This window comes from Channa argus, chromosome 2, assembly GCF_033026475.1.
Source record: "Channa argus isolate prfri chromosome 2, Channa argus male v1.0, whole genome shotgun sequence".
NCBI lineage: Eukaryota > Metazoa > Chordata > Actinopteri > Anabantiformes > Channidae > Channa > Channa argus.
Window position 1 is genome coordinate 22,801,577 of NC_090198.1, and position 25,440 is coordinate 22,827,016.

A 25,440-nucleotide genomic window follows, 5' to 3' on the forward strand; every position below is an offset into this window, starting at 1 on the left:
GATATGGTGTCACTAAGGGTCTCAAATCGGGATTTTAACACAGAATCCCTTAAACACAGGACTCTAAGGTTTAACAGGTCCCATTTAAAGATCCTGTTTGTTCAATGAGGCTTTCGTGTTGTGGCTTTTCAACAAATTTTCACAAATAGATTACAAATAAAACTGCAACATTTTTGGGGGGCCTTATCTTAGTGGTAATCCGGCTGTGGAAGGACTGATCAAAGGACCTATCTTGGTAGGCTGTGTCCTCCACAGTACCTCAAGGTCGTAAAAAAATCCACAGAATACATGGTTTCCAATTAGAAAAACAGTGGTTTTACCAGATCCATCACATTATTGAAACAGTAATTATTGCTTTGTGTTTTAAACCTCTTTAATAGCTGGTACTATTTTTGCCAAAATGACCAAAACTAGTAGCCATACATAAAAGCCTCATATCTGTCAAAATGTACATTTGAAAAATGTAAAGGTGCATCCATTCTGCACTCAGTCAAATGTAGGAGATAGATTATGTTTTTAACATATGTTAGTAAAAAAAGAACAACAGTAAGTCATTTAGGATAAATAACATGTTCCATTCATATTACTCAAACATATTTCTCTTTTGCAAATCAGACACATGCCTCGGTTTTTTTTAGTTCGGTCAAAGAGATCACGTTATGTATAGCAATTAAGGCATGTATAAGACACTAATACATACTATCTGTTTTTCCCCCAAAAAACAACAGTCCACTTACTGTATGTGGACATCATGTCTGTATGTGGACACAGAACCCTAAGTTGTTCCCAGTGGGTCAGGTGAACACCTTGTATGGCATGATCGGTGTGTGAGAGTGTGTGAATAGGTGAATAAGAAGCAATATTGTACAGCGCTTTGGATAAAAGTTCTATATAAGCCGACCAATTTACCATGCATGAAAGGAATAATGATTCTGCAGAAATCAAAAATTTCAGCCTTTTCTAAGTTTAATTTGTGAACAGATTCCTAGGAAAAATTGCTTGCAGTAAAGAAGCAGATGTCAGAGGCTAAACTGTGAAACAAACCTTTTTAAAAGTGTAGAAGCTTTGTGTTAAAAGTGAAAATTCTGTATTGGAAACTTTGCTTGAATAAAATTCACATACACGTAGAATTAGATACAGAGAGTGTATCCTACATATTACTGTACTCAAAAGGTCATTATTATAAGCTTTTATGCAGGGCAGTGTTGTTATTGTTGTTTTTGTTTTTTGTTTTTCACAAAAATACATTCTTATAGTTAGGTATAGTTACAAAATTTAGCTGGTTCAGGAAAGATGGGTTGGTTAAAATGCACAAACAACACTGACTAAAGTAACAACACTGACTAATAATATCAAACAGGACCGGAATCAGTGTCTCTCATTCAAAGTCCTGTGAGTTGTCATCCACTATCTGTGCCAACCTCATCCCTACAAAAACTACAAAAATTACACCAAGACATACTTCTCTCGTGCTGAAATATTTCCACGCCCACTACACGTCACCAGTTAACCACACATCTCACTCATAATAACTACTGTAGGTGACCTACCAAACTATAACTAGGAGCTGATAATGGTTGATAAGTCACCATTAAATGGCATAGCAATGCCAGAATCTGTTGGTGTATTACAAACTAGACTCTCAAACCCTAACTGTAAATGTTTTCCCCAGAACTTTCTTTATTAACACAGAGCAAAGTTCGTCCGACATCACCTCAAGCAGTGGTTGGGACAGCCAGTCCTAGCACAGTGAATAAAAAGGTTATCGAAGGACAATATCAAGCTTTAATCTTACAAATGATTCTCACTGAGTGGGAATCTTCCAAAATTTGAGCCTTTTCAGCACAAAACCCTTTTTTTGTTTTTTTTAATTCTCTTTTCATTGTAGCTCATCACAGCAACACTGTCCAGAGAAACAAGGGGGGTTTAGAAAAAGGATTCATTACAGCAAACATAACCTCTCTCAGTGTTTATATAGGTGTCTGACAGTTGTTGACAGATCATCTATCAAAATGTACATACGGAAATTGGTTATATTAAAAATTTGTTATGAAATTGATGATGAAATAAAGTTCATTTGTCATTTTGTAAAATTATGTCATAATTTATAAATTTTTTTATTTTTTTCACAACCTAATCATTATTTGTCTTATATTTAATTATACTATGTAATATTAAATACTACTTATTACTATGTAATATATTATGACATACGTCATATCTGTATTTGTGTTTTTTCATTATTGACCAAAGTGACACTGGTCATAACAAGGTTTTACAAACATTTCACACCATCTCAAGACACCTTTACTTTGTCATCGCTTTGGTTTATTTTTCCGAACTGCAGGATTTGAAGGCCGCAGCTGACTTCATAGCTGAATGTAGTCTAGTGTACTTTCATGCAGTCATAATCACAAAAACATGTCTGTTTCTCTGTACTAATCATACACAAATGAATCCTTGATTTGATATGTATTGCGTTAATACGCGTCTTTAAATAATTTATCAAACAAGAGCTTTTTAAGTCTAGTTATTACCTAAAAGCCAACTAAACACTGTTTTTTGACCTGCTTCATGTTGGAGTAGTACTTAAAAGGGTTTTTAAAAGGTGGGACTGTTCAAGCAGCATTCGACAGAAAACCCAGTCGAAAACACAACTTTGGTCTTGTCTGAACAAGTCATCCATTAGACACCAGTGTTTTGACATCAATCGTTCAAAAGAAAAGGATCTATGAAGATGAACGACTGCCCCTCTGAGGTCATCCATTACCACCTTTCAACACCTGTCTGTGCACGTTTAGCTGACAGACAAACACGAGGAGCTGTGTCATTTAAACTCTAAGCTTTATAAAGGATCATCTATCAACTGTTTTTTACTGTCTGTCTTTTTATTCAGCGATCTTTTTAGAATACCCTCCACAGTATACCTGTACCCTGATTCAATGCATTTATTATCAGTTCACCCTGTGTGTTGTTGTGAGTGTTGGCAGTTGCCTTAATAATAAATGAATAATCATTTAAAGTCAACTGTCTCTAGGACATCTTTCGTAAGAAACCCGTTTTTTTCTGAAGATAAATGCAGCAGTATGTGATCCCAGGTAGCTGTAATAGTCTTAATTCATCAGCAAAACCTTGGTGTATCCTCGCCTTCAGTGTCAATGCATTCAGCACCGAGAGCATTTTGGAGGTTACTGAGCCAAATGATTACAGGTTACTTAAAAGTCCCTGATGTTCTTTGTCATTCCTGCATGTGGTGAAATGCCATGAAAACAGCTTATACCAAAGCACACAGCTCACCCACCATGCCCACCTAGTGATGATACTATTCATGCACATCTGCTAAGCTCTTGTGTGACAGGGTGTGTTGACATGAGCGGTCACAGCCTATCCACTGCATAGATGGTCAGCAGGGATAGAACAAAGGTATCTGAGACAGAGCGGACGATTCACATGTTCAAGTGCATGTTTCACTTATTAGATACATGTGGTTAAACATTTATAAGTCGCTTTAATAACTTAAATATTTGTATTAAAATAATACTAACAATATATATGTTATTAATGTTATGTTACTGTAACATTTTTTCAAAATTGACAAAACGTAACAGCAGCCATCTTGGTGTCATGGCCCTCAACCAATGCAAAAGTGAAACCTACGCTCAGACTCTCCCTGCATCACACAGAGCTGCACTCTCCTGTGATGCTCTTTTGCTGCTCTGTGTTCACTCTGCCCACCAATGGTCAGATTTTCCCCAAAACAAAAACAGGCTAATGGGACTGGCCGTGTCATGAAACAACCTCACAGTCGGTCAGAAACAACGCTGTAATATAAGTTATTTCCATGTGCACGACAGGCTGCTTTTTTCAGGTCTTTCATTTAAGATTTGGTTGCCAAACAGTAATCTTTACTATAAATAAGCAGAGTATAAAGACCCAATTCCAGGTCATGACTTTGGATGGTGCTTTATTAGGGTCAACCTATATTCTAAATACAGTATATGCCTCTTTTTTTGCCATTTGATTACACTTTCTAACAAGCAAAGAACTGATTTGTGTTCGCCTCCTTTCATTTGTTTCAGTTGCTTCTAAATCTGCATTCAGATCTATGAAATCCAGCAAAAGTAGGCTGCACTGAACAGGATGTGCATCAACATGTGCATCTTGTTTTTAGCACGCAGGCCAAGTGCATATATGTTAGCTGTAAGCTATTGCACATGTTTTGAATCTAATTATTGCATATTGAAACTACACATTGTTAATACATGTTTTGCTGTCTTAGATGTGCAATTTAATAGCTCTGTGTTATATGTACAGTATATAATTTCATTGTGTTTGCTCTGTGAATAGCAGCTTTTCCTAGAAATAAAAACAGGTAAAATAAGAAAAAAATCAAAAATATTTTTTAAATCTTTATTTTATGTGTGCAAAACTCTGTCATTAATGCATTCACTCCACTGTGTCACTCACACATTCACACTATTTTCAACTGAGATAAAACTCTTTTTCACGAGCCAATTTGGGAGCTGTGGGACACCATAGATAATAACAGCTTAATCATTGAATGCATGCTTCAGAGAACACCAATCAGCTGTTCTGAAGCAGTCAAGCTGTAGTCTCTCCACTGCCGTGCTCATTCCTGACTCCTGGTTTGATAAGGCAGGTCTGTGCTATGGCATTGCTTTGATTTGAACCTGCTGCCCCAAGCCTCTAAGGGAGGCCAGGGTGCAATAGAATTAGTCTGGTTTAGTTCATTTTACTCCAGATCTGCTGTGTTTCTGCCTCTGCCTGGCCTGGTCTGTATCAGGCTGACCTGTAACCTCCCTTAATCAGATAGTCACGTAAGGCCAGGTGCTGCCCTGGCTCCCTGCTCTGACTGCTCAGTCAGCCACACTGATGCACTTTATTCGAAGACAAGAGAAGGACTAGTGAGAGCCACTTACTGGTTAAATGAAGAGAAGTGTGGAAGCCCACATAACAATGAACATAGCTGGGGATTATTTCAAGCACAAGTACATGGTTTTTCTTATAAGGAAGAACACATGTGTTTGAATTAATCCAAGTTTGTGATTTGGCTTAAGATGTTTTCTTTAAAGAATAAATAAATATTTTGGAATTTGTTTAAACCACAAATAAATTAAACTCCATTAGCCTGGATTTTCTGTATGTTCCAAATCTATAAAAACCCAAGGTTTTGTGTCCAGTGAATTTGAAACTGTGAAATTTTTTTTCAAGCTTTATTGATGAACTGATGAAGTTTTCAGACCAACGTGTCACAAACTGCCCCCTTGTGGCAAACGAGTTTCACTTCACGCTCTTGGTAGATGTTTTATCTTTTAAAAACGTTCTTCAAATTTCCACATATTGTAGCATCTGCACTTAGAGCCTTTATTCCAATAGTGATCCATTTTGTTAGTCACGTTGCTAACCATTAGTATATTGGACTGATATAATTGAGCAGATTATTTTTTTAAATGTATGGAAAAGTCTATATTTTTAACACAAGCTGATTGACGTTCTCAATAAATTCTGGATAAACTATTATGTCGTAAGTTTACGAATAACTAATGAGCAGTTTTTAGTGGGTGTTTGGGACAAGTATTCATTTTACATTACAATAAGTTATACAAACATGGAAGGTAAAGTTATTCCAAAGGCCTTTAACCATAGCTGCTAATAAGACATTTAGTCTGCAGCATGTGTCCACAATAAGGTCCTGCTGATATTGTATCTATGTTACAGTGAGCTGATGTTTGTTCACTCTCTTTAAGTAAGCATGTGTCTAAAGTAAGGAGATTTGCCACACAGCACTGTTCAAAGTGACACAATCATTATTTCACTACGTGAACTGATAGCAGGCTCTTTTCCTGGTCATCACTTCATTGCTGCACTAGAGTACAGGAGGGAAATACAAAACAACTGATGAGATATATGATTTAAGCTATAACAAATGCATTTTAGTTTTAATTCCTGAAAATAAAAAGTGAAAATAACCACTCCAAGACAAAAGACAATGTCCCATTGAATCAGACAAAAAGAGTGAAGCTTGAATGTGATCTAATTATGGATAGATTACAAAATGAGCCTACAGAGTACAAGCCTAGGGACCAAACCGTGAAGTGACTGTTAATATTTCATACTTACTTGATAACTGTTTGAAAGTTATTGTGCTTCTTTAACAACTGCAAAATTACCACAAAGACATGCGAAACAAGACAAGTCAAAAGAAAAGAAATGAATCGAACCACAAACAGTTTAAAAATAACCAAATGTACACACAAAAGGACAAAAAAAGAATAAACAAAAAGACATAAGGACATAAAATGGCCACAAACAGTAATAGAATTGGCAATAAGAGACATGTGAGGACCCGGGGTAAATATTCTCCTTATCCATTCATGATTTAATATCTAGGACAAATTAAAAAAAATTCCCTAAAAACTGTTACAAGCGCATAAACACACATAACCATATCCACACCTTGATCCAATACAAAACTGCATGTGAAGGTTATAAAGGAAAATGTAAAATTTGATGACATGAAGTGACAAAAGCTTCAAATGTTGCAGAAGCTGTTTGAATGTCTTTATCTTTTTCCATACCTTCTGTTTATCTCTGTGTCAGCTTCCTTTCCTGTTCATCTACTGTCAGTGGGACACAGACATTAAAGACAGATTACTGCATAACCAATGTTTAAAATGTGATTATCACCAGATGTGCACGCAAATCGTGTCTGAGGCAGAGGATTTTGGGATATCACTCAGATGCATGTTTTTAGAGCAGAGCATCATGTCCCGCCATCAAAAAGAATCAGTGCATCGGATTTCTGCCATCTGGCAAAAACTAGTTGGCTCTAGCGTGTGAAATAAAGGAGTTCAGCAGAAGTACTGCTGCAAAAACAGTGATTTCAGCTACTGCATGTGTATATGTTGATAGCAGAGGTTTACAGCTTTGTGCAAGTGCAAATTCAGAAAGAACAAAGCTAATGGTTGATTCTCCTGCTTTGAGGCCTTAGCACAAATCAATGACAAACACATTCAAGTTCCTGAACCTGTGTCAGGCATAAACTATACTCATCCTCAGTGTCAGTCTCGCCAAACTCACCTTTCTGTGGGTGTTTTTCTTAACTGCTGTCAGAACTGGACTATGGTCTTAGCATGTGCCGAGAGGCTTATTTGATATGAATACAGTGCTATATAAAAGCAGATACTGGAGTGTAATTACACCTAATGGCTGGAAATGCTCCTGTTCAAGACATCTTGGTGTATGATGTCTGATTATGGGTGATCATTTTCTGCTTTTTGGTGAAAAAGCACAGCTCCCAGCTCCTGGGCTTCACTGATGATAGTGGCTCAGAACAATGGACTATTGAAATGCATTGTCACTCCCCCAGCTTAAATGTCAGGGGATGAGGCTGGAAATCCAGTGCTCAATTTATAGTAGCATCTTCAACCAAAACTAAGAGCAGCTTGTACGATGCAATGACCAGAAACATCCACAGTGCAGCATTTTACCATCTATTTATAACTCAAAGATGCATATATAAACTCTTACCATAAAAGTGTTGGTTTAACCAAAATAATAAATATGGTCCAAAATTCTAATGATATTTTAAAGGTACTCTTAATTTAATTAAATGACGTTATTAAATAATTGAGAATACTAGTACAGTGACTGATTTCCAATACATTTCCTGCTGAAAAAAGAAGAATGACCAACATTTTACTGAGCAGAGATACAGCTAATATTTACCTATAAAGATATAATTTTTTACTACGCATTAATCGGCTGTAAAAGTGTTGTTAAATAAAGTTATTGCTTCCTCTATAAAACAAAAATAGTCTATTCTGTATGAATGTATATAATTTGTTATAAGGAAAAGCAGCTTGAGAAGCTGGATGATTTTAAACAAGTTTCTATTTAATTTGTAGGTAATTTCTTGATTATTTGTGTTATAACTTCAGTTTTGTATTAATATACTGCTGGGTAGTTTCTAATATTTAATGTAGACCTCATGTGTTCTGTGCTGTTCTGTGTTACTAGAAACTACAGCCCTCAAATAAATATAGGAATGAAGTTTTCCTAATGAAATGTAGCGTATCAGCATAGGTGGCATAAAAAAAATATATAGTTAAGTCAGTATTGGAAGGCGTGATGGTGAGACTGAGCCTAGAGATATAAGGTTGTTAGAAATTCAAAAATAACTAATTTGTCTGAATGCTAGAAGTGGTGCATTTGAAGCAAACAGAAGTTAACAGATGAAAATCAGCAGGAAGCAGAGGAGCTCAAACTGAATACTCGAAGTAGCTGTTCAACAGCTGGAGACGACTGAGTGCAGGCACCTGATGAGTGTGGCCGAAGACTTGTGAACTTGTTGAAAGGCTGCAGAGGAAGAGTGGCAGGAGGCTGATGAGTGCATGCAGTAAACTAGGTGTCCGAGGCAGGATACTGGCACACCACTAACAGCCAGGTAACAGGATTAAAGGACAGGAAAGATCATGCTGACAACAAAGTCAATGAGTGAGATACTACCTTGAATAAACCATGGTCAAATGCCAAGCAAGTGGGGAGTTATTCACTCAGTAGTTTACTATAGTCAGACGTCTCATCACTTTGGTGATGCTTTTTGAGAGTTCATTATCTCATGCTGTTTTCACGGGACGAAAACATAAAAAGATGTCAACATCAAAATCTCAGACAACAGGTTGTTGACATGTGTCAACAAGTGGGAGAAACACAAATGATCAAGTGAGAAATTTTTAACATCTCCAATTCAGGATGACAGCTCACGGACTGATGTGAACTGTGTTTCCTACTCAAAACTCTGCTTTGGAAGCACAGTTCATTCAGGACAAAACATTGTTTTGTGAACCCTTTTATGTCATGTCAACGTTTGATCATTTTCACCAAACATGTGTTGTCTTTATGCACACATTGATCTAGAATACACCATAATTATTAACAATTTTCTTTAAATTAAATGTTCTCAAGATAAGAAACACCAGTCTCCACCCCATTTTACTCATGGTGCGGCACTTTACACTCTTTAAAACACTGACCTATAAGCATAAAGCTGTTCAACAGTCTGCAAGTGTTGCTGGCAGTTTGGGGATTTTTGTCAGTGTGTTTCTCTACATCCATGCACCGCAACAGCAGGTGAGATTGTGCCAGATGTTCTTCTTTTGAACACAGCAGTGGTTTATGTTCAAACCTTTCCAGGGGTGAAATGCATGGTGGATTCAAGGTATTTCACATCTAAAATTAAAAACAAACAAACAAAAAACAGCAACAAAAAACATAAACCTGCATACTGACATCAGGATTTAACTTTTCATGTTTTCATCTCTAATACTGTAAAATAATGATGAAAAACTGAATGGCACAGCAAAATGTCTAAACTCTGTTGCTATTAGTTGATACTACTGTAAGCAATGTCAAAATTGTGTTTTTAAATTTAATACCGATAGCAGTAAAGAGTTATCTGTGGGAAAAGACCATGTTGCCTTTTACCTTTTAAACCCAGTTATTGCCTGTATGTGGAATGCTATTAAAGTAATAATCTGTGATATTTTTCCCAGTCTATTTACAAGAATAGTGATTTAGGTTTTACAGTTTCCATTGTTTGCTCCACAGCCGCTCAGTTGGTGCAGCTGTTTTCAGGAAGAAAAACTCTGAACTGATGAGTTTTACATGTCTGGAAACAGCAAATGCCACGTGTGGAACTCACTGGTTCCTTTGGTTTCCAGATATTTCAGATTTCAGACCGACTCTCCGTACATTATCTCTTCATAATATTTGAAAGAGGTCTGGCCAAACTCACTGCTGCTGTGATATGTCTGAAATTATCTGGATTGTGTTGAATTGAAACAAGGAGAATTGTCAATGGCATGCTCCTATTAAAGAGTCAGTGTACCCAAATAAAAAATTGTATCCGGACATAAAGACAGATCTAGGATAATGGAAGTGAAATGAATCCACGAATGTAAAAGTAACATCTAAGCAGAGAAAAACGAAATAGTAAATTCCATAAAATGCCTGTGCACAAAAGCTAATATTACATAAATGATTTAAACCTGTAACCTGGCAGTCTGATGCAATGTCAAAACATCACATCTAAATTAGCAAAATATTTAACATCAATGCACAAACTGCAGGGACTCAATTTGAGCAGGTTGATGGGATTTGGGGGCCAGACAAAAGCAAAAATCTGAAGGATTTTGCTTGTGTTGAAGGCTGTCGCGTTTGCTTTTGAAAATGCAATTACAAATGTTTGTATAATGCTCCCAGCACCAGTTAAATTCAGAAGAGGCAGCATATGATTTGTTCAAGGAACTTCAACAACATTCTTCCACTTAATACATTCAGGTAATAAAATGTGCACCGCTGATTTAAGAAATGATTACTGAATACTTTGTGGCATAGTTGCACTGATGCAACACTGAGAGGGACGACAATTGAAATAGGCCACTGAAAAGGAAGAGACTTTTCTACAGAGTTTGCAGCGGGAGAGCAACAAAACCAGGAAAAGTAAAGGACGGTCAGACGAGTCAAAAATTTAACATCAATAAATAATAATGGGAGTGAGAATTGTGATAATTGTTAAAATTAAATTTAAAAAAAGCATTTTTGATTTCCTTAAAGAGCACTGTACAGATGTGTAACTATTATTATATTGTTTTTCATAACTGCACATGTTGAATAATTTATCTTTTTTCTGTTTCCCCTGAATATTCTTTTTATATGGATCCACACCCAGTGCAGAGATTTGCACACTTTGATTTCATCAAATGAAGGACAAAGTCAAAAGGATTGTCTCTTGTTTCTTCAACATGCATGGTGAAAAATAAACTACTGATGTATTTAATATTAATATTTTCTTCTGGTCTCTCTTCACTACCTTTTGTTTATTTGCAAAAAAGATTAATGCAGAATAGAACAAAATACATGTGGTATTTACTTATTTGTTCAAATACTTTTATTATTAAAGTGAGGGCAGGGGAAAAAAACAACACACACACACACACACACACACACACACACACACACACAAAATATGCTTTCATTTAACATTCAGGGGTTGTCACTGACTGGAAACCCGAAGACAAATGTCCAAATGCTGGTCCAAAAGCAGCTGCCTGTTGCTTTGAAGAATATTCATGAGTCTCCAGGAGCATCATGACATCTGTCACATGTCTTCAGGTTTTGAGGTCATACAGTATGAGAAGCATCTTTTTCCCGTTTGTGCACATCAGCATCCACACTGAACAACAATACAGGGCTTTTCCTGCCATGTGACATGGATTGAAGACATTTCCTCGGCTGTTGCTGTCTGGTCAAACAGACAGAGAGGAGCCAACGAGCAGTGCTTCAGTCCTGTCTGCTTAGCAGGGACTTAAACATATTTCTCTGTGCTCTGTTAGTTTGTATGAGATAGTCAGATATGATTTAAGTGGCTTGTTATCTGAGGGGTATAAGTTATAAAAAAGACATCAGCAGCGGTTATTCCTTTCTCAGCATCAGGTCTTCTGTGATGCTTCGCCATGTGTCTGCTTCCATTTTTTGTTTGTTCTCAATTAACTCAAGTCTTCTTTGTAATCATGTTGTCGAATATCGTAAATATGGGGGACAACTTTTAAAATGGATTTTGTGCTGTACAAAGATGATTTTTCTCTTTAGAGGAAATGTAATTGTTCAGCTGGTTTATACATTATTGACTCTGGCAGCACTGCATGCGAGTGTCTGTGCCTTTTTGGAGACTTGCGTTTAAAAGGGTGATTTGCGTGAAAGTGCTGAAATAATCACATCATATTTTTAGATTCATCTCGTCCCAGCTTTTCTGTGTTTTCATCACCGTTCACAGCTTCTATAATTTCCATGCAATTTCAGGATCTGATTGCTCTGTTGTTTGAATGCTAATCATTGTTACTGTACAACTTGTTTCCTATCCTGCGCTTTTATTTATTTATTTATTTATTTGCTTTCGCATTCAGGGAAAGGTCATTTAATTAAAATGAGAAATGAAAAAGTAACAAGTGGTCAGTAAACAGATTACACACACAACACTACTGCACTGTTGTACAGTATCTCTACTACTCTCCTTTCGGCTTATCCCGTGTTGTACAGTATGTTTTTTTAATATTCTGTGCCATCCATAGGGTCAAATGTTATGACAACTTTATTTTATTTTGATATTCTCTTTCAAAAATATTTAATATTTCAAAATATTTAGTAAAGTCTAGCCATCATGTGACACTTTGTATAGAGCTGTTTTGAAGGTTATATAATTCGATGAGTAAGCTGAGTTACTTCTGTATTTCTGTAGTGAGGTTTATTATTTGAGCTGACATAGTAGCACTTGTGTAATTCTGCTGTCATTTTGACTGTAACTTTATTATTAAAGCTGTTTAATGTCTGTATGGTAAATGCCACAAATCCCCGTTTTCATGAAGTGACTGGTTTTCGTACACAGTTGAGGTTAATAGAAACCTTTTAGAAATATCCTGAGTCTGTACCAGTGGTTTCAGGGCAACATTATCATATAGAATCATATTTGTGGACACTTGATGGACAATGTTTACTCTGTTTTTGATTCTGGCAACTCCCGAGGGGAATATCTGTTCTCTTTAGCTGGTTAATGCTCAACAGTTTCTAACTGTGTCTGTCTCCTCGTTGCACTCGTCGGAACAGGTGTCCAGAGGGTTTTTTTCTGTAAAGGTGCCTGAAAATAAGGTTACGGAGCGCTGAGAGTAAACCACAGCAGTGTTTGCAGTTGGAAGAGCTAAACACTTATTCATTCAAGTACCTGTTGTACTAAAATCACAACTCGACTTTAATATCTGATTCAAACAATTGCAGAATTTGTTTCGCTGTAAAGAAATAAAATATAACTATATTATAATCCACATCCCAACCAACTAAATTACCCTTTTTAATACGACTGCATAAGAGCCAATCCAATTTGTTTGTCTTTCTACTCTTTCATCCTAAATTATCAATGTCAAGAAAAAAACACTTTTATTCAGGATATGAACAACCTTATTTACAGTCAAGGACTTTTTTTTAGTTCAGCTGTCCAACAGTTATTCCAAAAGTAATCGTTTTATTGAATTTTTCTTTTTTTTATATACAGCAGAGGTTTGCGTCTCCAAACTCCACAGTGAGTGCAATCCTACAGTTTTCTCAAACAACATGAGAGCACTTTGCTTTTAAGAGGACACAGAATTGTGTAACTTATTGACAGCATTTTATTCCAGCTTGGAAAAGTAGAACAGCATGTTTTTTTTTTCACTGTTACTTTCAGATCTTTGTGAAAATATAATATAACAGTAAGTTTTATTTGAAGTTGGTGGTTATTGGGGTTTGTTTGTGTGGGTGGAGAAGTAGAGTATAAGTCAACCACAAAGACTTAATATTTCTATTGCATTTGTAGCTCAGGAGGTGAAGGCAGTCGTCCACGGACCACAGGGTCAGTGGTTTGATCCCGGGTCCTGGCTACATGTCGAAGTATCGAAGACACTGAACCGTTACCAGCCCATTCCCAAAGCTGTGCAGTGCCAGTCCAAGCCCAGCAGAAATTGTGGAGGGTTGCGTCAGGAAGGGACAAAAAAATATATATATTTATATATGAGGATTGAATCATTTCAGCTTCTTGGTAAGAAGCATTTCGCTACTTATCCAAGCAGCTTCTTCAGTCTGAATAAAGTGGGAACCCAGTTAAAGCCTCCATAGTAGGCCTTTGTTCCACCCTTGCCTGAAGAGGCTCTTTATGGTGGGAGGTGGGAACAAGGTGGAGTCATCAAGATGAAACATTTATGACCCTAAACACCTAAGATGGGGGTTGTTAGGTGTGGCCCCCTTAACCAAGATGGCGTCCAGATCCAACAGAAGGACGACAGACAGAGCAGAGACTCAGAGTCAAAGGAATAACCTGGTGATTCCTTACATGGCTGGAGTGTCAGAGATGCTCGAAAGAATCTTCCAAAAACACCACATACCTGTTCACCTCAAACCCAACAACACACTGAGGCAAAACCTTGTCCACCATAAAGACCAAACACCTAAACACAAGAAGAGCAACGTAGTGTATGCAGTCCAGTACAGTGAGGAGTGCTCAGAGCTCTACTTTGGAGAAACCAAACAGGCTCTACATAAGAGAATGGCCCAGCACAGGAGAAGCAACACCTCAGGACCAGAATCAGCAGTGTACCTACATCTTAAGGACAAAGGACACGTGTTTAAGGATGACAAAGTACACATTTGGACAGAGAAGACAGATGGTATGAGAGAGGAGTACATGAAGCCATTTACATTAACATGGAGAATCCTTCTCTCAGCAGAGGAGGAGGCCTCAGGCCCAACCTGTCTCCCATTTTTCATGCTGCCTTTTTTAATCCGTCCCCAGGAAGATTAAGAGCACTTCACACGTCCTCCTAAGAGGGCCACACCTAACGACCCTTATCTTAGGGGTTTAGGGAGTAGGGTCCTAATCATTACATCTTGCTGCCTCCTCCGTGTTCCCACCTCCCACCTTAAAAAACCTATTTAGACCAGGGTGGAACAAAGACCTACTTTGGAGGATATAACTGGGTTCCCTAGCAGCTTTATTCAGACTGAAGAAGCTGCTGACATGATTCAGTCTTAACCAAACATGGATGACCGAGAATCTTTACCTACATATTGCCGACAAACTTTAATGAAAAACTGGCCTATTCCCGACATGTATATTAAAAGCAATAAAGCTAAAGCCTCTACAATCATCCATGTTTATTTATAAAAGCAACACAGTAGCACAAATAGTAATGTAGGACGAAATAAAACACTTAAAAAAAAAACAACCCACCATTAGGTCTTTTCGACACTTTTCCACCATCGCATTATTATTAAGGCTTAGATTCAAAAGTTATGCTTAAATTCTTAGTGGTGTGCGGATGAAGTGATGCCTCTCTTGTGTGGCCGATTCTGAATGAGAAACAAAAGGACACAGATATTGGAAAAGAAATCTGAATTTTTCTGCATAACCTCCTCTGCTCCCAAAAATTTAGATTGACAACTGTAACCAAAAGGGTGTTGTTGTTTTTTTTAGAAAGTTCATTCTGGAAATTGCCAATAACCTTTTTGCTAAAGAGTATTGTTAATTCATAAATTAAAGAAAAAAACACAAATTTATTTTTTGTACACAGGACAATGAATGGTTTGTAGTTTAATGCTGCAGATTTAAGCCTACATCCCTTTATATCGAATAGTGTTTCCTTAATAACCTGTTTTCAGATTTAACTGAAAAAAAAAAATCTGTAGCTCAATGTTACTGTAACAAGATAGATTTTAAATAACAAGCAAATGAGCCACTCTCAAATTTTTCCAAATAAAAAAGGCTAAAAAACTTAATGTAAGCTTGATTTAAAGAGCTACATTCAATTTTATGATACTTACTTGAGGGAAATGGGAGAGAAGGTGCATTAAAGGATAACGGAGACATGAAACACACGTTGTTATGATGCATCAATGAGTATGTTTTAGTTGTAGAGCATGAATCAACAATGTCTGCGTTAGATTTTCTTGGGAGAAATTTAAGGAGAAATACAACTGACAACTTAAATATTAATTTGATTATGCAAATGTACAAAACTATTAGTTAGAGTTGTGGTAAAGAATATTTCATAATAAAAATGAACTATAAGATATTTACAATTTTACTCTGAAATATTATAATGTAGTAGTTTTGTTGAGTAAATTTGAAGCTAAAGTTTAGTAAATTTGAAGCTAAAATAAATGATATAAATGAAATATTTTATTTTACAATGATAGAAGAATCCTGAAGAGGCCTATTGGGCAAATGCTCAGGGCCTGAGAGTTCAGAGGGCCTGAAAAAGACCACAAGATGACAGCAACAACAAAAAGCTGTAAAATTAAAATGATGAAAAAAACATTAGTGACAGACAAAAATATAAGAAAAGACACAAAATAACCGAAAAGACACTTAAAAAAATGTCTAAAAACAGATATAAAAATGGGAAAAATTGAAAAAAAAGGAAAAACAGCAAAGAAATTGAAAGTGATAAGCAACAATGTGTGTGCGTGGGCCCTTCCCCTGTCTGGGCCCCAGGGGTCCATTTTCTCGTAAACCATAACTCATGTTATCAAACAAATTATAGTCCTGCACTTTGTGCCAAGACATTAGTAAACACTAATTTGTAAATGAAGTGTTGTTGATATCTCAACATATATGAAAATAACAGTAAGATTTATCATTATTATTTTAACAGTAGCCTTAGTAGTATAAGTAGTAAATGATGGTGTAGATGGTAAGTGCAATATTGACTGGTGCTGGATGTTTCTACAGGTACATTCATCTGTGCTGAGTTCATTTCTCAACAGTTTATAAGACAGCAAAGAAGCTGTTTTATTACTCAGGCATTAATTCTGTTCTGTAAAAAAAAACATGTAGTCACTGTGGCACATATAAAGTCCAGGTCTCTCTGAGTATTCAAGTGGTCAGCTCATCGTGGACATGCAACCTTACCATTAAAACCTGAAAAAGACACATTCCTAGTAACAAGCAACTACCAAGCTCTACAATAGCTCTATTATAACATTATTAGTTCCACTAGAGAATGCTGTGCATAAACAGAGTTTCTAAACAGAGATTTATCAATTTTACCCCACAATTACCAGTTTGCAGTTTTCCGAACCTTCTGCAGGATCTATCATCTTAAAGACTTTTAAAGACACGTTAAAACAAGAATACTGTTTATGTATGTCTGTTCACCAGTTTGTGCTAGTGTGCTAATGGATTCATTATTTAAACTCTGAGATATGGGCAGCAGCTAAAAGGTCTCACACCAAGCTAAATTAGTGTTGATTCATACTCCAATCAGCTTGAGGATCAATTACAAACATCAAAGCCGTTCAATTAGTTTAGTTCAGTTATTTATCATTGGTATATGCAGCCACATAAGAATTCTGACACACAACCATGTAACCATGCAGGTGATCACCTTCAAAATGTCATTTCTCCTAACCATCCAGTTGTGTCACACACTTCATAAAAGGCTTCAGCTGGTGGGAGGAAAACACAGAAGAGACACAGACACACACAAAAAAAACTGCTGAATGCCCAAAGTACAAAGTGTTTATGAGAACAAAATACTGACATTCAGAATGAAGACTTGTGTTGGCACCATTGTACATGTTACAGCCTGCACAGCTGCTGTCATGTTAAACAGATACAACTATGTTACACAAATCCAGTCAGTGCACATGAGAACAGTCCTTTGGTATTTTAAACACTGTAGTTTTTCACCTGTACTACACTGTAAACAAATAACAAATTCATTAAGTCAACATGAAATTGTAGGTAGGTGAAATCAAAACACAAACACTGCATTTACAGCATACAGCATCATGCTGTAAACACTTAATGATAATGCCTAATCCTTATAAAGTCCGTATAAAGATACTGTGCAGCTCTAATGTGCTTTATAAGGAACAATAGATTGAAACAGGAAGCAAAATGTGTAGCTTCCATTCACAGAGGTTTACAGTTGATCTTCCAACATGATGTAAAATTATGGCAAGACTGGTGCAGCATGTTCACCAGCTTCCACTGTCAAGAATAAATATTCCATAAATTAGTTGTTTCAAATAGTTGGTGCGTTATAGTTTCTGAGGTTACAGAAGCTCATTGCTGGGGAAAATCAATCTGCTTTTTTCAGTCAACAGTAGGTGGCAGCATAGTAGAACAAATTGCCAACAATCTCAGACATCTCTGTCATTCTTTGGTGTTATTACTACTATAAAAAAATCTATAAAAACAGCATATATATTCAAAAACCTATGCATAGTCAAATGAAAACCTGAGAACAGGTTTTTGTCTAATGTGGCAGTTTACTGCTCTGTTCACAAGGCAGTTCCCAAAGATAAAGTGCATCATATTAGTCAGTCATAGAAGTTTTTCAAGACAGCTCGTAAAATAGTAAAATTCTACAGCAATGATGATTGGACCTTATAGCAGTCTCAAGTCTCCGGCTGGCTGGAGACTGTTCTGTGTTATTAGCATTTTAACCATTTTTAGCCTCCTTGTTTAATTTATTTTAACCCTATACTGTACAGTTTACAAAAAAATCATATTGCAGAATTAATTTGTGCAGCTTTCATTATTTGACAAACTGTTTTAACTCCCTGTAACAAATTGTACAAAGACCAACCTACAGCGACTTTTCTTTGGCTGATACACTCAACACACTGGGACCAAATCTAACTACAGCATCTTCAAAAATAAAAGTAAACATTCAAAACGCAAAGGTGCTTATGCATAGCTACAAATGATATAATGACAGGAACATTCCAGCTAATGTGCACCTTAGCCACTGATTTAATGGCATATAGAGTAATGTTCAGTGTTAAACATTAACAGCTGGGCTCTGCTGAGTGTCTAGATGAGCCTGTGCCCAATGTGCTCCTGCAGCCACAGCAGTAGAAGCTGTAAAGAGCTCTGCCCATCAGGCACAGCCTCTAAGTACATCTGCAGCAGTACCTCTTGTAAAACAAACAGCAGGGGCAAGCTTGTGCCCAGTAGCTCATACAGGAATGTATAGTCCTGGGCGTTGTCCCTCAGGTGGCCAGTGAGGGCCTGCGCTGTACTACAAGCGTGATGAGACAGGTACCAGGGAGCATTACACACAGCACGAGTCACACGCAGGGGCCAGCTCAGCTTTGTCCTTATGAATGAGAGCAATCTACCTGCTGCAGGTTTACTCTGCTGGTCGGCTTTACTGATAGACTGGGAGCTTTCGTCATCATCAACCTGTCGCTTATGAACCTCAACTCCACAGTGATTCTAAAACAAAGGATGCGACCGAGAAGTTAGACACTGTAGAGTAAATCATTTCTGAGTGGGGTGGATATTAGGTCAAGGTACTCACTGAGCGAAGAGAGAAGTTCCTCCGTAGGTTTGTCGTATTGTTACGTTGCTCAAAATGAAGTTTGCAGTACAATTTCCCTGTAAGGTTACAACACACTTGATGACAGAGACACCAAAACAACCTTATATCTGCTCTTCTGAAGTGACATGCAACTTGACCATTTGAGGCTACGAACCACGTTCAGAGTCGAAGGCATGTGCTCCCTGTTGCAGAGCGGATCTGCAAGTTGAGCAGCGAAAACACTCTCTGTGGAAGTACAGGCCCTCGGCGCAGATCCTCTCCACCATATAAACACGCCTCTCACATGAGTGGCACTTGTCAGCTGATGATGGGAATGCTCGTCGTACTGAAGGGACCTTGGAAATAGCAAATATAATGATGAAACTAAGGATGACATACTGAAGAAGGATTATTTTCATTTCCCACTATTGTGGAGCAAAATGCCCCTTCACAGCTAGGAGGTCGTGGGTTCACATCGCTGGCCGGCTGCGGCCTTTCTCTGTGGAGTTTGCATGTTCTCCCTGTGCTCGCGTGGGTTTTCCCCAGATACTTTGGTTTCCTTCCACAGTCCAAGACATGCATGTTAGGTTAACTGGTGACTCTAAATTGCCTGAAGGTGTGAATGAGAGTGTGACTGGTTGTTTGTCTGTGTATGTCGCTCTGTGTGAGACCCTGGACAGGTATTGGGTAATACATGCAGGAGAAGTGATAGTGTGAGGCACTTTAATATAGGGAGCATACATAGCAATTGTTATGACTGTTTTCTACGTACATTAATGTAACTTCCTGAATGCGTTTTATATATATTTTTTACAGGCTTTTTAAGACGAGTCTTTATTTTGAAGCCAAAAGACTCTTTCCCACTCACTCACACTCTGCTTCCAAACATCTGCCAAGAAGGAAAACATAGTTTAGGAAAGCTAAGAAAGAAAATTATAGAGGCATAATCACGGGGTTATATGGATAAATACATATGTTTCAATGGGAACATTTATCTCCTAGATTCCCAGTTGCTCTTTAGGAATCAAAGTTGATCTAAACATAAACAAATGGAGCAGAATCATGTTCAGATTTTGTTATTTTAAATTAAACTAGTATAGGTGTGTACTAAACTAGTGTGACCAACTTTAACATCTGGCTGCTGAGTTGGAGCTTGCTGCTCATGCTGTTTGGGCTGCTGGGTGGAGCAGAGAAACCCACAAAGTGCCACCGCAAGAGCACTGACTTCTCATCTGTGAGGACTGTTGGCTAATTAAAAACACAAGGGGCAGAAACAGCCGTTCAAAGCAAAGTCCTCATGCAACACTGTGTGACAACAGTCAAGTTAAGATTCTTGTTTTCTATCTGAGGGAATCTTGTGTTCAGCCTTAAGGTCTTAAGTCTTCCCACAGGTTCACCACTGGAACAAACAGAACATGGTGAACATCCACTTGCCAGACTATTAGATACACATAAATACAACTAAAACTAATCTTAAACATAAATTCTTATTTTAGATGGTGTTTATGGTCATTTTAGGAGCTGTTCTGTCTTGTTATACTGGTATTGTAATTCAACCTGAATTCATTTTAAATGACACAGGGAGAGTATTGGCTAATGTACCTAAAAAACTGCCAACTGCATATGATTAATACAACTACTGGAAAATCTGGAGATATTTTATGTTTTACTTTTAAATATATTTTTAGAATTGTCTCTGCAGGAAACTGCTGGTGCAAATAGGGCAAAGGCCTGAAACCACAACACTAATTAAAAATGATGCAGATGTTTTTACTTTTTCATATGTGAGTCTTTCCTAAATTCACACTAAAACAAACTTCCATCCATCCGTCCACTGTAACCACTGGGGTTGCAGGGGGGGTTGGAGCCTGCTGTCCAGCTGTCACTGTACAAGAGGCAGGGTACACCCTGGACAGGTATCCAGTCCATCTCAGGGCCAACACAGAGAGACACACACACAGACAGACAACAACTCGCACTCATGGGCAATTTAGAGTCACCAATTAACCTAATATGCACGTCTTTAGACTGTGGGAAGAATCCAATGCAAGCACGGGAAGAACGTGCAAACTCCACACAGAAAAGCCTTTAGAAAAACACGTAGATAGTGTAAACAATGGCATCATCAGACCAGACTTTAATTATTGGGCACTTCTGCAAACCTGTGGATTATTCTCAGGTTTTTGATATCTGGTGCCATAGTTTTTTTAATTCTTGGTACAGTTAGTGAATGACTGGTTGTGCAAATAACATTATACATTTCCTGCATCTAGGCACTGGCTGCATGCAACAGTTGTTATCCCAAACATGCAAACATACACACCATAAGGGGCAGGGAGTGCAACACAATACACCGGGGTTGGGTCACACATCAAGCGGGATATAGTCACCTTGACTACAGCAGAGCTGTCTCCAGAAAACAATCCACTAAGGTGAACAGCCTTTTCCTTTATACTTTTTGTGTGAAACTCTCTAGTCTGTTGTACCTGAGCTTTTTTCTGCAGAATGATACAGACCAAAATAAAAGCCATCAGTCTTGAGTCTTCAGTACAGTGAGACACATTCTCCTAACAACAAAGATATTGAGTAGACATAATTACGTGGACTGATATCCTCTTAATAAGCCCTGCACAGTAAAATGATGAAAGGCATTTCTGTTCTACTTTTCCAATAAGAAGCATGATTTTACAGGTAAGTGTGTGTCGTTAGGAGGAGAACAATACTGCTGCTGTGCAGAGAACCAAAGCTGCCTTATTATATTAATTTCACACACCACTTGATGTGGTTATTCATACTGCACTAGAACAGAAAACTGGGACAGACACAATTTTGGTGGAGAAATCAGAGGCAAATGCAGGGGTTTAGCCAAAATAACCAATATGGAAAAAGACATAGTAAAGTCTAGAATCTTTAAAGCTGAAGAGTCAAATGTCAAAGGGCATCGATTAAAAGGAAAATTATGAAATTAAATTTTTTTTCAAAAAAACGCTATGTGAAAATCATTACATTGATAATATAAGGGCTAGAAAACAATATTTAGACAGCAAATCAAGGGATTGATGTTGGTGTTGTGAATATTTAGACATGTTAAAGCCGGGGTCGTGAGCAAGGGCCACAGCTCTGTTTGTTTTCCAACTATCTCTGCACTACTTACTGCTGATTACCTGGATCAGGTTTGTTTGATCCATCAGAAGCTGGAGACAAGGGTTATGCTGGGATACTTGGAAAACAAGCAGGGCTACAGCTCTTGAGGCCCAGAGTTCATCACCCTGTGTTAAAGGATCAATACTATTCTCACGCCTCTATGTTAACAATGAATAGAGCCACAATGAGCTTAGCCTAGCTAAGCAAAAAGACTGGAAGCCGGTGGAAACATCTAATCAACCTATCAGCACCTCTAAATTCAACAGTCTATAAACACCACTTTGCAGGATTTCAACAGCCCCAGAGTAAAAAGACACTAACAAGTTGCTGCTACCGTTCTTAGCTAAAACATAGCAGGTCACAAATTGCTATACAAAACAATAAAAATGAGACAGATGTGGGACAGTGTTAATTTTATTTTGTTTGGTGTATATTTGAACTTAATAGAAAGTCTTCTTGACTTCAGTCTTTTTACAAAGGTAAAGTACTAACCTCCTGACTCTGATATCTTCTTATTTAAGACTCAGCAACAAAAACTTTGAGTCAGATTCCAAAAATATTCCAAACAAATTTTCACTAAAATAATATTTGATGCCAAATACAAATATGTAAAGCACACCACAGAGGTTTACTAGTAAAAATAAATTTATTAAACTATGTACTGTACAATACACAAAAATCAACATTTCCCTCAACAGCAAACCTCAGTTCTATTCTAAATGACTTGAAAAGGTAAAAACCAATTTTGCCCTACTGGTCAGAGCCAACACAGGCAAGCTTTTGGCAAACTGAATATTCAAAATAGCTAATTTGAGACGTGATTCTGTGCGGGAGCTTGGCCTTGGCTGACCTGTTCCACACGGCCTCAGACTGGCCAATGATCAGTCTGTGTGTCTGTCTCAGCTTGTGCCAGGTCTGTAGGTCTGCTCTTACCATTTTCGTCAGGCAGGATAATTAGGGGCTGACTTCATCTCTGTCTAAACTATTACACAAGGCTAACTGTATAATCAGGGCATAATACACACTATAATCAACATTCATTCTGGGGCCTTTTTGGTGATCAGACCTTGAATCAATCACTATTGCTTTTAAAAGAAGAAAAGCAAGAAAACAGGAGAAAGAAGTTAAAGATATGAAGGAAGAGACAGTGTTCACCTCAGAGACATGTTCATCCACCTCCCTGAGGCGCTGGAGAATTCTTGACATGAACAGGATTGCTGAGTGGCAGGAGGGGGGAGAAGAATCTGGGGGGTCTGACGTCTTAGGCCGAGGCTGTGTTTGATCAACATGTCTTAGCTTCACTACAGAAAATGGATGCTGGGACTGTGAGTGAAGCTGGGGTTTGAGCAGAGCCTTTGGTGGTAGATGAACTAACTGCTCTGCTGCTTTTCTGATGCTGAATTCAAACTGAAAGGGACGATATACAGGTGTGCACATGTGAGGTGAGGTATATGATTCCTCATCAAAAAACCAAACAGTGAAGCTTGGCTTAATGTTTACACTTTCCTGTGTTTTACCGTGCATGTTTCAGTCCAATAAATATTTATCACAAATACTTTACAGTGGGCACGACATTTTCACAGCATCGTTCAAGGTCTTAGCCCAATATGGTATTTGAGACTTGTGAATCAACAGCTAACAGTTACATTTAAATTAAGCTGTATGATTTTTAATGTGAGTATGGCAGTTAATAAAAAAAAACAAGTATGAGTACAGGACATAATTAGCATACTTATATTCTTTTACTTTATTTTATATGTAACTTTACAGACTAGTAAATCATGGTTGGCTACTGTTTACACTGTCTGTGTCTTAAATAAAGTCTGGCTGCTCCAGACTACCTGTATCTCAGGAGGGGGTTTAGGTGGGACCGGAGGCCTGAGTTTAATGTGCAGACTCTCAGTCAGGTCAAGAATTTGCACCGGGGAGGACTTCTCACAGTCTGACTGAGATTTTTCAGAAAGGTAAGGAAAGCCATTATTAAAAAGGCACAGAAATAGAAGAGGCTGAAAAGATTAAAGGGTGGGAAAAAAGACAACAGAAGACTTTGTAGCATAAGCAAAAAGAATGTTTTGTCAGATTAAACCACAGACTGCTGACAGATCTCCAGCTCACAATTAGAGAAATATGAACATTACTATTATGAGAAGAGGGATAGTAAATAAAGGATAAACATACCTATGAAGTCTACATACAGCACCTTCAGGACTAAATATAATAGAATCTACAGACACATTGTTGTGTGGTTTTACCTGTGGTTTGCGGATGGTGTAGTTGGGTGTGCTTTCAAATTTGGCAAGCAACTGAGTAGCCATTGACCGCACTTTATTTTCCTTGGGGTCCTGCCCCTCTCGTACTGAGGATCCGTTACTGGAGAGATTAGTGGGCTAATGAGAGCCAAAAAAGCATACAAGATTTTAGTAATATAGGTATAATACATCATAAATAGTGTTTAATTTAAAGAATGTACATACTTCCTCCAAAAAGCAGAACTTCCGTCTCCTTTTGTAAATGGGGTCTGTACCGTCTGACTTCTTTTCATCCTAAAAGTAAAAGGAAAGCAAACAAATAAGACTAAATATCCAGTGGTTCCAAGATAAAGAGTTTCCAACCAGAAATAAACAACTTTACTAAAACTCTTTTGACAGTTTAATGCTGTACGCACGTTAAATAAATCCAGCTTAAACTGGAAATAAAAATAGTGGCAGGCAGACTGAGTCCATTTGCCATAATACATCAGATTTAAATATTTCAGCACAGAGTTACCTTTGGTACCCGTTTCCTGGGCACTGGAAGATTGAGCACATTATTATTACTTCGGACTTCCTTAGCTGAATAATCTTTGTTGTTTTCATCCATTCCACTGGAACCTGCAGCACAGCATACATGTAACATTGTTAGTTTCCACGTTTACCATTGTGCACAGCCCCATATGTCAGACAATAGCACTGGTTTATTCCCCTATAGATTAGCAAATTTCTACAAGTGACCTGAAAAAAAGAGAGTTGCTGTCTTTGTGTAAAGGAAGGTTCCACAAAAAAAGTCTCGATGTATTACCAGCTGCCCGTCAGAGTAAAAGTGATTGGCTGAGGTTAAATATGATGAAGCTTAACATGAAAATGCCCATCTGTTGAGACAGGCAGCTGTTTTCATGTTTGCAAGAATGAAGTCAATTGCCCTGGAACAAATACACATTCCATTCCCGCTAAAGTACTTGACTAATAGGACCGAACAACACAATTTTTTAAAGAAGAAAAATCTTTATGACTAGAACTTTAGATTTAGTTTTCTTGTTTGTACATACATAAGTCATAGAATACATCCAGAAATAAACATGAGGAAAGGAAGTCATCAACAACAGTTTAAATGTCTATAACTA

General features: G+C 37.6%; 1 protein-coding gene across 11 annotated transcripts in view; it reads right to left on the reverse strand.

Moving 5' to 3' along the window:
- Window positions 1–13,218: 13,218 nt before the first annotated feature.
- mical2a (microtubule associated monooxygenase, calponin and LIM domain containing 2a) overlaps window positions 13,219–25,440 on the reverse strand; it is a 35,182-nt gene continuing 22,960 nt past the window's right edge. Inside the window, exons 14-25 of one of the 11 annotated variants that reach the window (XM_067496505.1) lie at window positions 24,828–24,931; window positions 24,536–24,604; window positions 24,314–24,448; window positions 23,903–24,067; window positions 23,217–23,468; window positions 21,308–21,415; window positions 19,093–19,273; window positions 18,918–18,994; window positions 18,736–18,832; window positions 16,992–17,052; window positions 14,837–14,955; window positions 13,219–13,540 (exon numbers count right to left, since the gene is read on the reverse strand). In XM_067496505.1, coding sequence (XP_067352606.1) covers window positions 16,994–17,052; window positions 18,736–18,832; window positions 18,918–18,994; window positions 19,093–19,273; window positions 21,308–21,415; window positions 23,217–23,468; window positions 23,903–24,067; window positions 24,314–24,448; window positions 24,536–24,604; window positions 24,828–24,931 — 1,247 coding nt within the window. In that variant the 3' untranslated portion in view covers window positions 13,219–13,540; window positions 14,837–14,955; window positions 16,992–16,993. Of the gene's footprint in view, window positions 13,541–14,836; window positions 14,956–15,838; window positions 15,858–16,991; window positions 17,053–17,111; window positions 18,833–18,917; window positions 18,995–19,092; window positions 19,274–21,307; window positions 21,416–23,216; window positions 23,469–23,902; window positions 24,068–24,313; window positions 24,449–24,535; window positions 24,605–24,827; window positions 24,932–25,440 lie in introns of those variants that run through there. The other 10 variants (XM_067496500.1, XM_067496506.1, XM_067496499.1 and 7 more) reach the window with 10 other exon arrangements.